General features: G+C 39.0%; 1 protein-coding gene across 3 annotated transcripts in view; it reads right to left on the bottom strand.

Annotated features, from left to right (window-relative positions):
* Nucleotides 1–14,242, bottom strand: part of UBE2D2 (ubiquitin conjugating enzyme E2 D2) — a 48,870-nt gene extending 34,628 nt beyond the window's left edge. Inside the window, exons 1-2 of one of the 3 annotated variants that reach the window (XM_057490955.1) lie at nucleotides 14,069–14,176; nucleotides 11,170–11,229 (exon numbers count right to left, since the gene is read on the bottom strand). Coding sequence is in view for 1 of the 3 variants with exons in the window: in XM_036896795.2 (XP_036752690.1) it covers nucleotides 14,069–14,092 (24 nt within the window). In the remaining 2 variants the exon portion in view is untranslated. Of the gene's footprint in view, nucleotides 1–11,169; nucleotides 11,230–14,068 lie in introns of all 3 variants that reach the window. The other 2 variants (XM_036896795.2, XM_057490956.1) reach the window with 2 other exon arrangements.
* Between the last annotated feature and the right edge of the window lie 955 nt (nucleotides 14,243–15,197).

Below are 15,197 nucleotides of genomic sequence, written 5' to 3'. Positions count from 1 at the left end.
ATTTCACAACACTGGGGACAAAGAAAACTACAAACTTCCTCTACATGGTCATATACACAGGATCAGAAATCAGAATAGTTTTGGACTACTTAACAGCAATACTGGTAACTAGAAGACAATGAAAATACTGACCACAAAAAGTGCTTCACTTGTGGTCCTGTCTCAAGCTCTGAGATTAGAAGATCAAGTCATGTTCATGTCCCGCATGAGAAACTAATACCTCCTTTCCAAATGCCAATGAGCATTATTGGCTTCAAGTTGCTCCCAAAAGTCCAAGCAATTTTCTTAACTTGCATGCATATTGCATGTGAGCTCATACAATTTAATTTCCACATCAAGTTATAGATTCAACAACAGAGGAACTAAAATAAATATATATCCCCCCAAAATTACTGAATAATTGTTTTGGGATTGCCACTGTGTTAAACAAGATTTTATTTTTTAGAGATCTGTCCTGTAGTGATGAAAATAAAGGATATAACTATTTCTCTTTTGAAAAGGAATTCAAATTTTTGTTTTTAAGCAATTTAATCAGTGTCCTAAACATTTGGGAAATGGTTTCAAATCCCCTTGAAATGGAAATTCTAAAATACCATGGCAATTCACAATGTTAAAAAGAAGTCACAAACATGTATGATACATTCCTGGTAAGCTCAACAATTGCAAAATGGATTTTATTATTTCTAGTCAACAAACATGAAGCACAACACTTAAAGATACAAAAAGCTTTTCAATGGACAGGAATCTGGCCTACGACTAAGCTCAGTGATGATACTTTATTGCCTTGATGCAACAGGTGACATAAGAGAGGTTCCACAAGTAATTCTCTATCACCTATAACAATGCAACCTTATCAAAACAAGAATATTTCTAAATATGCAAAGACACCAAGCTCATAAATTACTAGAAGAAGCTACTGCTCTTTATTACTTTAACACTGAAGCTTAATTAAGTCTGAATGTTAAAGCTGGGTAGCATGTACACAGGTGTTGGTCACATCAGCTTCTAAAACTTTTTGTATTTATAAAATATTTCATAAATCAAAGATAAGTTACAGGACTTTTAATTATGGTTGTTTCCAACCACTTCTCAGATTAGAGCCCAGTTTACAGGTTACTAGAGTTACCAAAATTGTCTCAGAATAATACTAAACTAAAATTATACTCTTAGTTTTCTATAAAAATGGGCTATAGAAAATGCCATATTCCCTAACTGGTAAAAACACTAAGTAGTCACAACCACTGGGTTGAATTTCCTGTATTTGTTTTTGTTTTAAGTAATGTTCTACATGACTAGCACTATTATTTTAAACAGTTCTTATCTAGATATTTATGTCAAATAAGAAGTTCTTTACTTTGTTTTCGCAAAATGTTGAGGATATTGACAAGGGGATGGGTATGACCCAGTGGAGGATATTGAAGTCAAAAGAGAGTTAAGAAAGGTGTCCCAGGGCAGGGCAAGAATAATATCTACGCAGATGGGAGCACATAGCTATGGGAGCCTGATTATATACAGGGGAACTGATGAAACAGTAAATATATTAAAAAATAACAGAAACCATGTTTCTCACTGCCAGAAAAAGAATACCAATATTGAAAGGAAGAAACACAGTGTGAACCCTATGTATTTGACTGGTAAGGACGTTAACAGTGTGAACTCATGGTTTTTGATATCTAGAAATTAAAATAAATTACACACATGGAAATTGTGTGTACACACACACACACACACACACACACACATCCCTTAGCTACATCCACTGATTACATTGGGAAAGCTTGTGTATATTATACACACACACACACACATATCCCTTAGCTACATCCACTGATTACACTGGGAAAGCTTGGAAACAATGAAATTCCAGGAGCCATGAGTACACCTAGCATCCAGATCTTGGTATCTAAATATTATTCTCTACTAAAAAGAACTAGGGATCCTTGGAAAAAATAGGTAATTACAGGGCTAATTCAGGGTAAGCAGAATAAAAAGCTAGAAACATCTTTTACCAGACATAAAGAAGTGGTCAAAGAATCATGGGGGGAAAAAAGAGCAAATCTGGAAGAATTTCAGCACTAAAATAAATTTTATAAAATATTATAACTCACCTGAGCAAAACAGTAAATGAGTTCATACAAATGTAAATTTAAAAGTGACTATTAAAAAATTTGAGTAACAGTGTGGTAACCAGACTCCAAGGGCTCTTAATGATCCTTGACACATAGTATTCACAGCTTTGTGTAGTCTTCTCACCCACTGTATCAGGGGTGATCTATGAGACTAATACAATATGGCAGAAGTGAAGGTATGTCACTTCTGAGATTAGATTATATATAAAAGGTAGTGTGGACTTTCACTTGGTTGCTGGCTCTCTCTGAGGGAAGCCAGCTGCTATGTGTTATGCATGCTCAGGTAGCCCAATGCAGAGACCCATATGGGGAGGAAATTGAGCCCCTCAATCCAACAACCCACAAGTAACAGATATGCCAATAATCATGAGTTTGGAAAGGGACCCTGTAGCAGACTTCAGAGAACTGCAGCCTGAGCAACAGCTTGGCCACAACCTCCAAAAAGACCCTGAGCCAGAACCACCCAGCTATAAGCCATTAGCAGATTCCTGATCTTCAGAAACTATGTGATCATAAATGTCTTTTGTTTTAAATAGCTAAGTTTTGGGGGTACTTTCTTATGCAGCAATAGATAAATAATACAAACTGGTTAAGTACATATTCTCAAAGTGTCTCTCAACGAATTAACAACTGACCCTTGAATAATGCAGGGGTTAAAGGGGCAGATGCTCCCCCAGTTGAAAATCCATGCATAACCTTTACTCCCCCAAAACTTAAGAGCCTACTGTTGACCAGAGCCTTAGTGATAATATAAAGAGCCTATTAACACATATTTTGTATGTAATATTATATACTGTATTCCTACAATAAAGAGAAAAATCTTTTTCAAATTATCGCAAATGTCCAATAACTTTACCAATTTATTTACTGAAAAAAAAATCCATGTACTCAGTGGATCTGCACAGTTCAAACTAGAGTTGTTCAAGGGCCAAATGTACTTATTCGTTATAAAGGAAAAAAGAGTAAGTCTACAATAGGGAACCCTGGTAAACACCACCTTAATCAAGTAATGGAAGTGAAAATTCTCAGAAATGGGTCAAACTGAAACTGATTACCACCTGACAGGATGCAATGAAAAGAACCCAACCAAAATCATGCACCACTTGATAGCAGGCAAAGAGAGGGACACAGCACTAGTTACATGACAGATGTATAACCTATATATGATCATGAGGAAACATCAAACCCAAACTGAGAGACATTTTACAAAATGACTGTAATCTTTTAAAAGTATCAAGGTCATGAAACCAAGGAAAAACTAAGGAACTGAAGGAGACTAAAGATAAATAACCAAACTGAATGAGTAACTCTGGACAGGATCATTTCCCATAATAGACATTACTGGAACAATTGGCAAAACTTGAATGGGGTCTGAGGATTAGATGGCAGTAAGATCTCAATGGAAATTTCCTAATTTTGATGGTATATTGTGATTATGTGCACAATGTCCTTTTTTGTAAGAAATACATATTAAGGTATTTGGGGTTGATGAGGCATGTTGACAACTTTGAAACGGTTAAAGAAAAAGATGTTCTACGTATTTTATTTGCAACTTTTCTTCAGGTCTGAGACTGTTTCAAAAATATATAAAGTTAAAAAAACAAACAAACAAAACCCCAGAAAAGCCCATAGACAATTACAGAATTTGTTGATCAGTTGCCATATTGGATTGAATGGTCCCCCCCAAAACATGTGGCACATCTTAATTCCTGAAACCTGACATGTTTACCTTATTTGGAAAAAGGGTCTTTTAGATATAATTAAATTAAGGATCTTGAGATAAGATAATCCTGGATTACTTGAGTAGACCCTAAATTTAATACCAAGTGTCCACAGAAGAGATGAAAGAGAAGATACACACATACAAGCCACAGGGCATAAATATGCAAAGAAGTAAAAAGCTAACTTTTTCAAACAATAAGGCTTCTCTCTCACTTACCAACTTCACACTTCCCTGTATGGCCCCGGAAGATGACTGGTTAGCCAGAGACGGGTAAGATTCCTCAAGGGAGGAACAACCTAAGACAGGCACAGTCGCAGGGGGGCCATCAGGTGAGAAATTGGGGATCAACAGAGGTGAGGCTTAGAACCTCACCCCCCCGTTCTGAGAGAAATCTTCTGCATACGTGGATGTTTTATTGCCCTGGTCTAGCTTGGATTAACACATAGTCTACAGGCACACACCTGATCATCTATATTTGCTCTCTTACAACACTAAACTATGTTTTCTACCTTTATCTTGTATCTACCTACCACTTCAGCATTTTATTAAAAATAATAATAATAAAGAGAGAAATGTGGTATCCACATATAAATCAAGTATAAAAACCAAATGAGTATTCATATTTGAACTGACTGTTTAGAGTTCATAATGCATGAGCAAAACCGAAAGTTTCTGTGATGACTGCCCTTGTACTGTTCACTATGTAACTTATTCATTATGTAAGAATTTGTTCTACATGTAAAAACTTGTTTGTTATGCCTCAGAAGATTGGAGACTGACAAAAATTAGGCTTGGGGTGGAATAATGATTGTGCATTGAGCATTGACTCCCCTATACAGAATTTTATTGTCGTTAACAACCATTTGATCAATAAATATGAGAGATGCCCTCACAAAAAAAAAAAAAAAAAAAAAAAAAAGGACAGACTTCCAATGGTAAAATAAATTAGTAACCGGGATGTAAGGTATAGCATAAGGAATATAGTCAAGATATTGTAACAGCCTGGTAGGGTGATAGCTGGAACCTCGAATTATGTATATAAATGTTCTACCACTGTGTTGTACACTTGAAACTCATGTAATGTAATACTGTGTGTCAACTACCCTTCAATAAAAAATAATTATTAAAAAAAAAAAAAAAAAAAAGATACACACATACAGAAGGAAATGTGAAGATGAAGGCAGAGACTGGAGTGATGTGGCACAAACCAAGAAAGCCAAGGAATGCTACCAGAAAGCTGGAAGAGGTAAGGAAGGATTCTTCCAAAAAGCCTCCAGAAGGAGTGTGGCCCTGTTGATACAAATATTTATCTGACATAAGCCCTTAAGAAGTTGGCAAAGGAGTACTATCACTTACATCAGCATGATGCTCTATAGGTAGTGGGGGAAGTGCTCAAAACAGCAGCAGACACTTAGGTTATAAGATGATGTTAAGAGAACTGTTTTTACTTCTAGACCTACACAAACATCACACGTACTAGAAACATACTAAGGTGACGATATTTTAGAGTCTGTTGAAGAAGAAGTTTGGAATTCAGTCCTTTTTTCTATTTAGAAATATTACAAAACATTACTTCTACAACATCAAGGTACTTTTTTTCTTTTGGTTGGGGTGGCAATGGAGTAAAATGCTAAACAGACACTTAAATACTAACACCTAAGATTTCACGATTCAACCAATGGTCAAACTTACTGGGCAATTAAACCACAGTGGTAGTATTTAAAACTACCTTTTATGTAGTCCGTATTTTCTTTCTATTCATCCCCCACAGGCTTGCAGGGTCTGTGACACTCACCCCATTCTACAGACGAGGAAGCTGAAGCTAAAAAGAAAATTAGAGAAGTGACTTGCCTAAGGCCACAGGGTTAGAACATGACTTCAGTAGGTATATTGCTTCAAAATCCAATTTTTCCCATCACACCACTTGCTGTTGGCATTTGTTTACTGCTGCTGGCAAATGCCTACTATGTGTCAGGTACTGGGAATGTAACTAATAAGGAAGGGACTTTGCCCAGGAGAGCTCAGTGAGGGCTCTGTGTACATGTGCAATCACATCTACATACTAAGAAACAGTTCTACAGTGGAACCCTACTGCCTGCATGCCTGGGGCATGCTTCATAGAATAGCCATTTTTGTCGGGTCTCTAAGGATGAATAAAGAATTCAGATTTAGAAGGAGAATGGGGTGGAATCAGAAGACATCCTCTGTATAAAGAAAAGCACTAAAGACTAAAGGAAAATTATTCTGAAAAGGATCAACAATTACAACTGTTTCAATTACAGTAGTACTTCTCATGAGATACCAATAAATACTATAGAAATAAAGGTGGCAATATTTTTGTCCTAAATTTTAACCACTTTTAATACAAGTTTTTAAAAGAAATACTAATTTCTGCAGATTTAAAGCAGTAACTTGCCTTGAGAAGCACACACCGCAAAGCAAATGATGTCCATCTGTGTTTGATATGCAAATGGTTTAACCACGGGCATATTATTGTCTACTTGACTCCACTGATCTATCCTGTTTCTTACCATATCCAATATTTATTTGAGAAGTTATTTAATTAAAGGCTATTTTGTATGTTGAATATTTCTATTACGCTAATTGTTTCCCTATGGACTTATAACTAGAATATGTACATTTTAAATGAAAATCAGAGTCCTTTCATTCATAAGTCCAAAAAGTCAGATGATTTAAAAATAAACATGAGCTAAGGATAGACTTCTATTTTTTTTAATTAGGTGAACTGTCTGCCCATGAAAAATCAGTAATGTCAGTAAGCAGCCTAATTGCATGAATATTGCAAAATATGTAGTGTATATTCTTCTTTTGCTACACTACACCTATTTGAAACAAATTCTCATATTATACTCTAATGAAAATACACAGTAACATTTAATGCAGCACCTGAGAGGATCTCTTTCATTGTGCAAGAAAAATACCATTCTTTAAGTGCATGTAACCTTACAACAAAATGACAGTGAATGATGCTTCATATTAATATGTTTTAAAATAATTTATCAAATTTTCTGCTTGTGATATTATATTTTAGTTATTTACCTGGGACAGTTTGTACTGTCAATTTTAATCCAAGTATACATTATTTTATGAACTCTAGCTTGTACCCATCAATGACATTAGTTAAAAAAGCATCCTAATAAAGTTGGGAAACACTAAATATGAGGAAGGTCATAGCAGGTTATCAGAAGCTAAGGGAGATAAATGATAACCACATTAACTGTTACAAAAGTTAAAATAAAAACTGAGGTATCCATTGGATTTGGAAATTAAGTAATCATCAGTGGCCTCACTAAACAGTCCTAGAACAATGAATAGACTATTCTTTCAAGAATTTTGGCACTGAATGCCAGAGATAGGAGCAATAAAGAAGAGGAAAGAAGTAGCTCTGGTGGTGGAAGGAGGTTAAAAAGCTTTCTTTTCCTGTTTTTACTTTTTTAGGAAAGGGGAAATCTTGGATAAATTTGGATGGTAAGGGTTGTTAGTGAAGAGACTGGAACTGGGGAAGCAGAGACAATTACTAGAATGCGAGGACCTAGAAGAAAGAAAAGACTGAAAGCAAAGGTTACCTTGGCGAAGGGGGAAGTACAAATTCTCCATGGATGAGAGCGAACAGCAATGACTAAGGTAAATCTGGAGCAATGGCTGGCTCTATAGTCAAGACCGCATGCATCTGAATTCTGGCTCTTTCTACCATAACTATATAATAACCCGCAATTGTCAGTTTTTTCATCTAACCTAGGAGAACAGAATTCTCATGGAGTTGTTTCGAAGATTCAGTAATTCTGATAAAGAGTGAGTACTCTAAAGATGGTAGCAGCATGGTTTTATTTTGTTTTGTTTTAAAAGGGCTCAAAGGAAATCTGAAAGGACTCACACATAAGATTTCTATTTTCTCTGCAGAATAGGTAATTGGGTCACCTACTGACATTAAGGCAGTGTTTAAAGAGGTAGGGTAGTGATTCTTGCTCTTTTGGAGAGATTAAAAAATTCATTTGACTCTGATGAAAGATGGAGGATAGAAAATCCAAAATTGCAGTTTTAAGGGAGTGCACAGACACCTATCCCATGATAAAAAGAGAGTGAGGAAAAAATCTTCTGGTTGCAGGGCAGTTTCAATACCTAACTGAACAAATACCTAACTGCTATGTAAGGATGTGTGGCCTGCCAGAAAAGACACTGGACACAGTCAAGAAATCCAGCTTCTTGATCCAGCCCTAGTAAGTTGCATGGCCTTTTCAGACAGTAGCTCTGAGATGTGCTGCAGTGCTAACATTTTTTGATTCTATTACTTTAACTCTGACTTGACTCTATACACAGAACAAAGGGCACTTTATTTTCAGATATCACAGTTTAATATGCTTTTGAAGGTTAGCCTGGGAACCTAACCACCAAAACTTTATTTCTCCAGAAAAATACAAGTGCATGCCTGCATTTCTGGGATGAGGCTGCAGAAGTTCCTGGCAGCATCAGGGATGAGTCAGGTATTCCTATCCTGGGAACTGCCTAGGATATTTTAGCAGCCCTCTCACTCTGGACTAAAATATCCAGAATTGGAATCTATCAAAACTTTCTCTTTTGTCAGTCAGTAGTACAGTAATACACATTAGGAGACTTTAAAGAAAACCTTGATTTTATTAAGTTATCCTTCAATGATGGCTGTTTAAATTACACTTAAATAGCAACCTGGAAGACTAGTGGTTACCAAGGGGAGGGGTGTGGGAGGGGTGTGGGAGGGCGGGTGGAGAGGGAGGGAGAAGGGTATTGAGGGATATTACATTTAGTACACATGGTGTGGGGGATCACAGGGAGAACAGTGTAGCACAGAGAAGGCACATAGTGGATCTGTGGCATCTTGCTGCACTGATGGACAGTGACTGCATTGGGGTGTGGGTAGGGACCTGATAATATGGGTAGATGTAGTAACCACGTTGTTTTTTCATGTGAAACCTTTGTAAGAGTGTATATCAATAATACCTCAATAAAAAATTTAAAAAAAAAATAGCAACTTGGAAGAACCAAAGAAAGCTTCCCAATTCAATGAACCTTTGTAAAACAAAGAATCATTTTCTAATAAAAAAAATTTTTTTTTATCTTTCCAGAGATTTCAAGAAGTTTATCTTTTGGAATAAGAAGGTATATCTGTTTTCCAAGATAGAGCCAATTCAAACAGCCATCTTCAACCAACCACTTATTATGTTAAAGTTCCCAATACTCCAAGGACTATCTTCTAATATGTTTCATCATTCTGACTGTAATCCATTCAATCCTTACCTCTTATAATATTAATGAAATAAATGGTATTACACTTCTAGTACAGTATTTTAAAATAATTTTTTAAAATTTAGTATTATCAGTGTTATAACTCCTTTCTCATATCCTTAAGTATCATCCTCTGGTAATCTCCCAACCTTAGACATTCTGAAAGTATGTAGTCTACAGAAAGATGATTTCATAACATGAAACAGATCATAATGAAGGGTAAAATGTTGTACTACGGGATCGATGTATCTACTAAACTGATTTTCCCTACAATCTCACACATAAACATTTAAAACCTCAGCAAAAAAAGTTAATTAGCAGTTTACAAAATACTTAACCTTGCCCAGCTACATAAAGCAATACCTTGAAACTTTTAAAAAGATAGAAAGTACGGTTTAAGTGATTTAATCTTTATACTCCCAATTACTAAGAGAACCTCAATCTTATTTTTAATTCACACTTTAAACTAGAACTTAATAACCTACCAAAAAGTGTGTTTTTTAAAAATTTGAGCTAGTCACCAAAAGTCTGGATTTGTGGCTTCCCTTTAAAAAAAAAAAAAAGAAGATCTGGCAACATGGGCTGTAGATCCCAGCAACAGCAACATTTGGAGGGAGCTGGGTAGCAGCTGCCCTCTTTTGACAGCACATTCAATTTCTAGTTCCCCTGAATTCTGTTTGCTCACTTAGTCACCTGCTATTAGAATTAGAATTTTTATTTATTTATTTTTTTTTTTAATTTTTTTTTTTTTTAGATAATTATTTTTTATTGAAGGGTAGTTGACAACAGTATTACATTACATTAGTTTCAGGTGTACAACACAGTGATTCAACATTTATATACATGATAATTCTAGGTACCAGCTATCACCATACCAAGTTGTTACAATATTTTGACTATATTCCTTATGCTATACATTACATCCCGGTTACTTATTTATTTTACAATTGGAAGTGTGTACTTTTTTTTGGTTGTTGTTGTTAGGGCATCTCTCATATTTATTGATCAAATGGTTGTTAACAACAATAAAATTCTGTATAGGGGAGTCAATGCTCAATGCACAATCATTAATCCACCCCAAGCCTAATTTTCGTCAGTCTCCAATCTTCTGAAGCATAACGAACAAGTTCTTACATGGAGAACAAATTCTTACATAGTGAATAAGTTACATGGTGAACAGTACAACGGCAGTCATCACAGAAACTTTTGGTTTTGCTCATGCATTATGAACTATAAACAGTCAGTTCAAATATGAATACACATTTGATTTTTATACTTGATTTATATGTGGATACCACATTTCTCTCTTTATTATTTTTAATAAAATGCTGAAGTGGTAGGTAGATACAACATAAAGGTAGAAAACATAGTTTAGTGTTGTAAGAGAGCAAATGTAGATGATCAGGTGTGTGCCTGTAGACTGTGTGTTAATCCAAGCTAGACAAGGGCAATAAAACATCCACATATGCAGAAGATTTCTCTCAGAACAGGGAGGGTGAGGTTCTAAGCCTCACCTCTGTTGATCTAGAATTTTTTTTTAACTGAAAATTTTACTTCATTTTTTTGTGTCTTGAAGGGTCTTAAAAAGAAGCCATAAAAATATTGTAGAAACATCATTTTTTTTCATTTTTTATTAATACCACATCAACTTGCAGTTTCACAGGAACCAAGATTCAAGTTCTTTAGGTGCTACTGTATTTTTATGTTGCATGCCCATACATGCACCCAGAGTTTCATTAGTAATTTTTCACCTATAGGTTATTCTATTAAAAAAAAAAAGAAATCCTGTAAGGCACAAATATCCAGCCAATTATCTAAACACAGCAGAAACAAAACAAAAGAGCTAGGTGTGAAGGCTGAAAGTGCGGAAAAAAATCTAGTGATGATTCAGGCATTAAAGCTACGTATCCCAAATGTAAACTATAACTAGCGGGACACCACTAAAATGTACAAGGCACTATTACTGTTAAGAGATTTTAGTATCCTAACTTTGGTCTGTCTGCAACTTCTCAAACAATCAAGATATTCAAGTTTTACCCTTTTATCCAAGAATAAAGAAGTTAACCCTGCATAACGGCACTAAAAAGCCTCCTCCATCTGTAAAACACAAGAAAAACAGGAAGCAAGAAAGGTCTCTGATGAGCCAAAGAGGCCATACAGCTCACAGAATACATGAAGCCCTCTTCACTCAGAGCCTACTTGGTCTTATTTTAGACATAATTTTAATAAGTTCCCTGATCTGGTTTCCCAGCCCACAACAGATGAGATGCAGCCAACTAGAGAAGGGCTGGGGGTGGTGTTGCTAGAAACACTCAAAGCATCAAAATTAAAGCTGAAGACCTATAAAGTCAGCAGAAAACCTCAAAACTAACAGGCTGGGACAAGTTGGTATAGATACAAACAGACCCAAAGGGTCCCAATCCCTGCAACAGAACTATACTGGATGTTTATAATGACCCTCCCTCTTTGGTACACTCCGTAGAGCACAGGAGGTCAGGAGGCCTTAAAGTGTGTATCATAAAATCCATCAAAAGCTTTTCCCAGAAAGAGACATGGCATTTCAAAGACTGTCAAATTCACAAAACACTATTTCCCTCTGACAAAAAACCAAGATACTGAATTCCTAAAGATGCCACATGTCAAATATATTTATTCTTAAAATTTTACTGGAACACAGATGCAGCTCATGATATCTAAAGCTGAAAGGGTATAAGTAGAACAACTTTTTCAGAGAATAACTGGGGAGGTTCAAGACCAAGATTATATAAGCCAAGTCTTTTGGGGATTCCATTGTAGATATATTATTACCACTAAGGGTAAGATAGGATGGATCCTACCGGTACCTAGGTAAGTCTGTATTCAGCTTAAAGTTGATATCATATAAAATGTTTGGGGAAAAAAAAAATTCCAGTTTGTTTTCACATCTTACTGACTAATATAAAAAACTTATTTACAAGTATTAAAAATTTTTATTTTTTTAATTACTGTCAGTGTCAGAAGTTGAGTCATACTTTGAAGAGGGCTCTAGGTTATGAACTGGAGGGTGGGAGTGGGAATGGTTAAAGTTCAAACAGTCATTGTCTAAACTTGATTTTTCTTATTCAAAATTTTGTAAGGGTGCAGGTGTATTTTAGAGAAATTCTAGGGAATATGTAATGACTCAAAAGAAACCATTTTACTGGGAGCAACTATACTAAGATTAAAATTCAGGCTTTGAGTGCTATTTCCCTCTCTAAAAATAAATCTCTATATCATATCAATCAATGCAGAGATTAAAAGCTACATTTCTTGATCTGTACATTATCACACTTTATACTCACTCTTCAGGTTTTAAGATAACTGCACAATTTTCTATGAGTATAATCTTATACTGGTAACTACCCAATTAGATTCTGTACAAACCTAGTACTCCTGAAAGCCTTGACAATGCCTATGTATTTTTACTAGGATGACCATGCCTCACTGTGTGCCTGTCCCTTAAACAGTTCTTTAAGAGATCTTTGCTTAAGGTTCAAGCTTCTTTTAACAAATAATCTGCTTCATTTCAGTAAAAGATTTACCTTGTCTAAAATTTGCCTTTTTTCACTTTCAAAGATCAAAGAATTCCAAGGAAGTTGGTAAGGATCTAACCTAATTTACGGTAACTATTGGGATTAATTCTACATCAAAGGATCAAGAATGAAATGAGGACCAACTGCTTAGCTGAGGTGTTTAAAAGGTCCAACAATCTACATGTTCACTGAGTTTAAGGCAAGGTGAAAATCGGTTCTCTTCCCCTTGCATCTTCATTCCATCATCCTTTAGAGTGGATAATCCCAAAATCTACTTCTTGGTAAGTAATTAGTGGTTTAAGACAGCCTCTCTGGGTAGCCAAGTGACACACCGAACAAAAATCACTAGTGGTGCTTCCCCACTTCTAAGAAAAAAACATGACAGGGAAAGGCACTAGGTTATAATATTAGAGGGAAATAAACCCTAAATTTTAAGCCAACCCCATACTCTAGAAGCAGTATAAAGAAAACCTACATATAGATAATTAAATAACCTTTCGTCTTAAAGGGCAAAAAAATAAATCTTTTCTAATGGAAAGATCTAGCAAAATCTCTTCTAAATTATAAAGGTCTCCCTGAACGTATCACCTAATTTAAGCGTTAAAATCCATTTTGTGGAAAGACTGAAAAAGGACACCGTGTAATTTCTCCAGAGGTGTTCAATGTTCAAGTTTCTATACCTCTAAGCCCTGTAAATTTAACAGTTTTTCTATTCAATCCATTCCTGTAAAACTGAGCGTTAGTTTCTGACTGCAGTTGGCAATCTCAAGGAATGAAACGCTTCTCCCCCTACTTCCCTCCTCCCTCGAGAGTCAAGTTTTTTTTCCTCTACATTCCCTACTCTAACAGTTTCAGGACGAGTAGAATGGACCGAAACGTGTGGCCGCCAAAAGGTAACTAAACTCAAGAAATACTTGCCGATCGGACAAAAAGGCTTCCTCCGTCTGCCTGAAACAGGGACCCCAAGCTCGGGCGGTTCAGTGGAGTGAGCCAAGCAAGGCAAGTGGGGGAACCGGCAGAGATGGGGCGAGGAGCTCTTTCGACCTCAGTCGATGGGGCCGCCCAAGGCCCCAGCCCCACCTCCCGGGAGGCCCGGACAATGGCCCTCTAGCGCAAGCGTCCCAGGCCGGGAACAGGCCCTGGGATTCCATACCACGCGGGGCCTAGAAAGGAGGCCAGTGAGCGCACCTCCGGCCTAAGCGCGGGCCGCGCGCCGGAGCCTCCGTGGGCGCCATCACAGGCAGTGGGGTGCCGGGGCCATCACCGGCAGCCGGGTATGAAAAGACCGCAAGCCCGGCAGGGGCGACGGCGGGAAGTGCAGGCCGCAGTCTGCTCAGCTGTCCCGCCCGGGGGCCGGAACCCACAGTCGACCCCCGGCCGCTTACCTTGTGGATTCTCTTCAAAGCCATCGTGGGAGGCGGGTGGCGGAGGCCCCCGGGGCGGGGGCGGGGGCAGGGGAGGGACAGGGGAAGGGGCGAGGGGACGCGAGGCCGCCTCGGTGATCGCGGGTCGGCCGGAGAAGACAGGGAGCTCGGGAGCGCGGGTCCGGCGGGACCGACTCAGGGCCGGGGCCCACTCGGCTCCTGAGCCTGCTGCAGCGGTCACCGCATCACCCGGCGGCGGCCCCTTTACGCGCTGCCGCCCGAGCAGCCGCCACCGCCACCGCCGCCGTAGCTGTCTCCTCTTTCTACGCTCAGCACCGCCCCTCAGCCGCCGCAAATCCCTCCGCCGGGGAGCAAAAGCCCAGGCCTCAGCCGACCGGCGCCTCTAGACCGGACAGCCGGAGGGACTGCCTGCTGCAGGTGGACTGAGGGAGGGGCGAGCGGGCAGCGGGCGGTGCCGCCGGGGTGGGGCCGCCGGAACGCGGGGTGGGCCCAGGCCGAGGGACAGGTCGGGAGGCACGGGGATTGGCGGGCCCGAGGAGGGAGGGCCGGGCCGCGCTAGCGGCGGAGGGATACGGGCCGCCCCTGTGAGTTTCTTACGCGCCGTCGCCGTCGCCGTCGCCGTCGCCGTCGCCACCGCGGCCGCCGAGGGGATGACGCCACCGAGTACGAGGAGGAGGTCTCGCGAGACTTTTGGTTCGGGTGGGGTGGGGAGCGAGGGGCTGACGGCTGATGGTCGCTGGCCGCTGCTCTTGAGTCCCTTCCTCTTGGTTCTCCACCTCCGCGTCATCGAATATCAGTAAATGTTTAAAGGCAATTGTTTGCCAGATCACTTGACCGTCCGCACAGTATAGACCGACTCGGGAGGAGCCACTTAGGCCCATTGCAACATGCCTGAAGAAGGAAGGGACCTGTCCAAGGTCACACAGCAACAAAGGGGCAAAGCTGGGAGTTCCCAGAAGTCGATTATTCTTGTCAGAAACCTTTCCGGAAGCTCCACGGTTAACAGTCTGGTCACCTTCGGGAACGTGGTTCCTCCAGCATGCCATGGGCAGCCCTGGGATTGCTTTTCCGACCAAGGCCCCAGCTGAATGACAACTTGAAGGTCTCTCAGCCACTGGCATGTCAGTCT

The sequence above is a fragment of the Manis pentadactyla genome, chromosome 13 (genome assembly GCF_030020395.1).
Source record: "Manis pentadactyla isolate mManPen7 chromosome 13, mManPen7.hap1, whole genome shotgun sequence".
Lineage (NCBI taxonomy): Eukaryota > Metazoa > Chordata > Mammalia > Pholidota > Manidae > Manis > Manis pentadactyla.
This window is presented reverse-complemented; position numbering and strand designations above follow the sequence as displayed.